The sequence below is a fragment of the Trichoderma citrinoviride genome (genome assembly GCF_003025115.1).
Source record: "Trichoderma citrinoviride strain TUCIM 6016 unplaced genomic scaffold BBK36scaffold_142, whole genome shotgun sequence".
NCBI lineage: Eukaryota > Fungi > Ascomycota > Sordariomycetes > Hypocreales > Hypocreaceae > Trichoderma > Trichoderma citrinoviride.
Window position 1 is genome coordinate 1 of NW_020194850.1, and position 2,698 is coordinate 2,698.

The following is a 2,698-nucleotide window of genomic DNA, read 5'->3' on the forward strand; positions in this document are numbered from 1 at the left end:
CTCTCCTGCTCCACGTCGTCGTTGGGGAAGTTGTAGCTGCCCTCGCGGAAGCGGTGATAGCGGCGGCCATTCTCGTACATGTAGTCGCGGACGGAGGACATGGCGGACGTGCTCGCGGAGCTGACGCTGTCGCTGTCGTAGCCGGCGTCCGAGGCAGAGTCGTCGGGTCCGCCGTGGACGCTCTCGGGGATGTCGGCGACGATGGACTCTTCGGCTTCCGCGAGGGCTTCGCGAGAGAGCGCGTCCTGCTCTGAGGCGGAGAGCTCGGGGAACATGTAGACGCCGTTTGGGTGAGTCAGGAGGGACGATATGGACATTGGTCTGGCGGCACGCTCTGAGGGCGTTGGCTGGCTTGGGCGGCTTTCTGCCGGCTGTGCTTGGGGTTTCTGGCTTGGGTTAAGAGGCGATGTGATGGTGTCGCCATGAGCGTCTCCGTGTCTCTCTCCATTTGGCGTGTCTGCTGGTCCTTGTCTGGTGCCTTGTGCTTGTTTATCGTCAAGCTGATGATTTGCCTGGGAGGAAGGGGGATGATATGGAGGCCGCGACTCTTGGTGTGAAATATCGCCTAGGACATTTCCGACGGTGGTGTTGCTCGGCGCTGAAGAGCTGGCCGACTGGCTGGCAGCACTCTTCGTGTCATTGCCAGGAGGATCCAGGATCTTGTCATGAGCCGAGTTGTTCAGGACATCGTGCGAAGGTTGACGATCCATGGCAGTGAGACGAGATGGATGAGCACTGTATCGCAACGTTGACACAACCAACTGAAAAGAAGAGGAGGAGGAGGAGGAAATTTCGGCGAAATCTGATGAAGATGATGATGCCGCTGCTTAAAGAAGCACGAAGTCGTCGCTTAATAGTGGCCAAGCCGTGGGGTTTGAAGTCAGAGACGGTTACGGTACGTCCCGGACGTGTATTTCACCTTCTCTCGACGTGCTCGACACAGCGACTTGTCAGGCAAAATATGCGAAGCTGGTCTGCTGCTCGGGGAGATGCTGGAAAGGCCCGCGGACGATGTCTCGGCGAAAAGATTTTGCCGGTGTCGTAGAGCCTGTTTGTGTGTGAAGTGTCTCTTGATGCTGCCGAGCTAGAAGGTGATGAGATTGGAGATTGGCTGCCTGTCTGTGAGAGAGTGTGTGTGTGACTCAAGAAGGGACTGCAAGGGGGAGCGGAACAATAGCATTGAGTATGTATGTATGTGGATACGGAGAGTGTTCGATCTGACGAGAGTTTGATTCAGATAGAAATCTCTGAAGTTCTTGTGTGAACTCGTTTGTTGCTTTTCTTCTGGTGCAGAGTGTAGATCGAGATGCCAAATGCCCGGGGAACGAGACAGGACCGGGGAAGGATTACGGCTCGCCTTGCATTAGCAGACGAGATGACTTCCAAGCTGAGCCGCTTGCAGCTCGAAGGGACAGGGGCCCTGCTGTTTGTATATGTAGTCGCCGATTTGACGAAGAAAAAGCAAAAAAGCAATGCCAGCTGAAAGGGCTTTGACGCAGGGTGGCTTTGGCGGAAACGGGGCTGTTGCGAAGAAGCAGCAGATATGGGGGTCATTGGATGCTCTGTGGCACTTGAACTGGCGCCCATGCGTGGCCCTCGGGTGTTGACCGGTGATCCGTGATCCGTGATCCGTGATCTGTGCTAGCGATGCAGTGCCAACAGCATGTTGGAACATGAAGAGAAGAACGATGAAAGGTGGCAGAAGGGCGAGGGAAGGCTGAGGTGGCTGTTGATGGATGCCGTAATCGGGCGTTTCATTGGTACATGGGACGGAGATGGACTCCAAATGCGAGCAGAGCGAGGCCATGGAACCAACACAACCGATGCGGGTTCGGTTCTATGTATCTCGTCTAACAAGCTCACATATACCTACAGGCATGACTGCATGCTCTCGTCTATCCACCCGTCCAGACACTCGAATTCGGGGCCAACCAACCACAGAGACGTCGTTCCTGCAGAAGGCAATATCGAGCGCGATCCATCCACCCACACGGCCTCACTGATGCACGATTGACGGGCCTGACATATTTTGTCTGATGCATGAAATTGATCCATGAGCCCTTTATGGTATCCAGAGATGGCACACAATTCAACAGTCAACGTGGCATCCTCGTGCTCATTCTTGCAGCTTGGTTCGTCTTTGCTGTTGGCGGGGGATTTCCAGTGGCGGCGTGCTAGCAGCCAACACACTCACTCACTAATGATGCTTCTCCGCACAACCACCCAGGCGAATGAGTGAATGAGTAAGTTGAGTGAGGTGAGTGGGTGTGGTGTGAGTAACGGACGAGTGAGTGAGTCCACGGCTCTTCAGGCTTCGTCTCAACTCTCAAATCAACGTCTCACTCTAGGGATGAAAAAGGACATACGAAAAACCTACCCTGTAGTTCAGAATCGATGCCCTCTTCTTGAGTATCTATCTATATGAACCGAGGCTCCTTTTCTAGTTTGAGAGCATTCTCATCTCATATTCATAGCGCCAGGAATGAGTGGTTGAGTGGTGGTGAGCCCAAGAACCCACTTTTTCAATCGCACCTCGAACAGCTTCTACGGAGTACGGAGTAGTGAATACCTTATGATGACAACGCTGGCTCATGATTTCCTTCCCACTCACCACCATCTTCACCTCCAGACTCGCTGTGTACAACGCGTCTTTATTACAACTCGCCTGAGCATCACACACCAACCACTCGCTGAATGT

General features: G+C 53.8%; 1 protein-coding gene across 1 annotated transcript; it reads right to left on the reverse strand.

Annotated features, from left to right (window-relative positions):
- BBK36DRAFT_148737 (hypothetical protein) lies at positions 1 to 710 on the reverse strand (the record flags this gene model as incomplete). Its single annotated transcript, XM_024897560.1, has 1 exon — positions 1 to 710. A coding segment is annotated over one exon (710 nt), but the record flags the coding sequence as incomplete, so codon positions are not given.
- Positions 711 to 2,698: the final 1,988 nt, after the last annotated feature.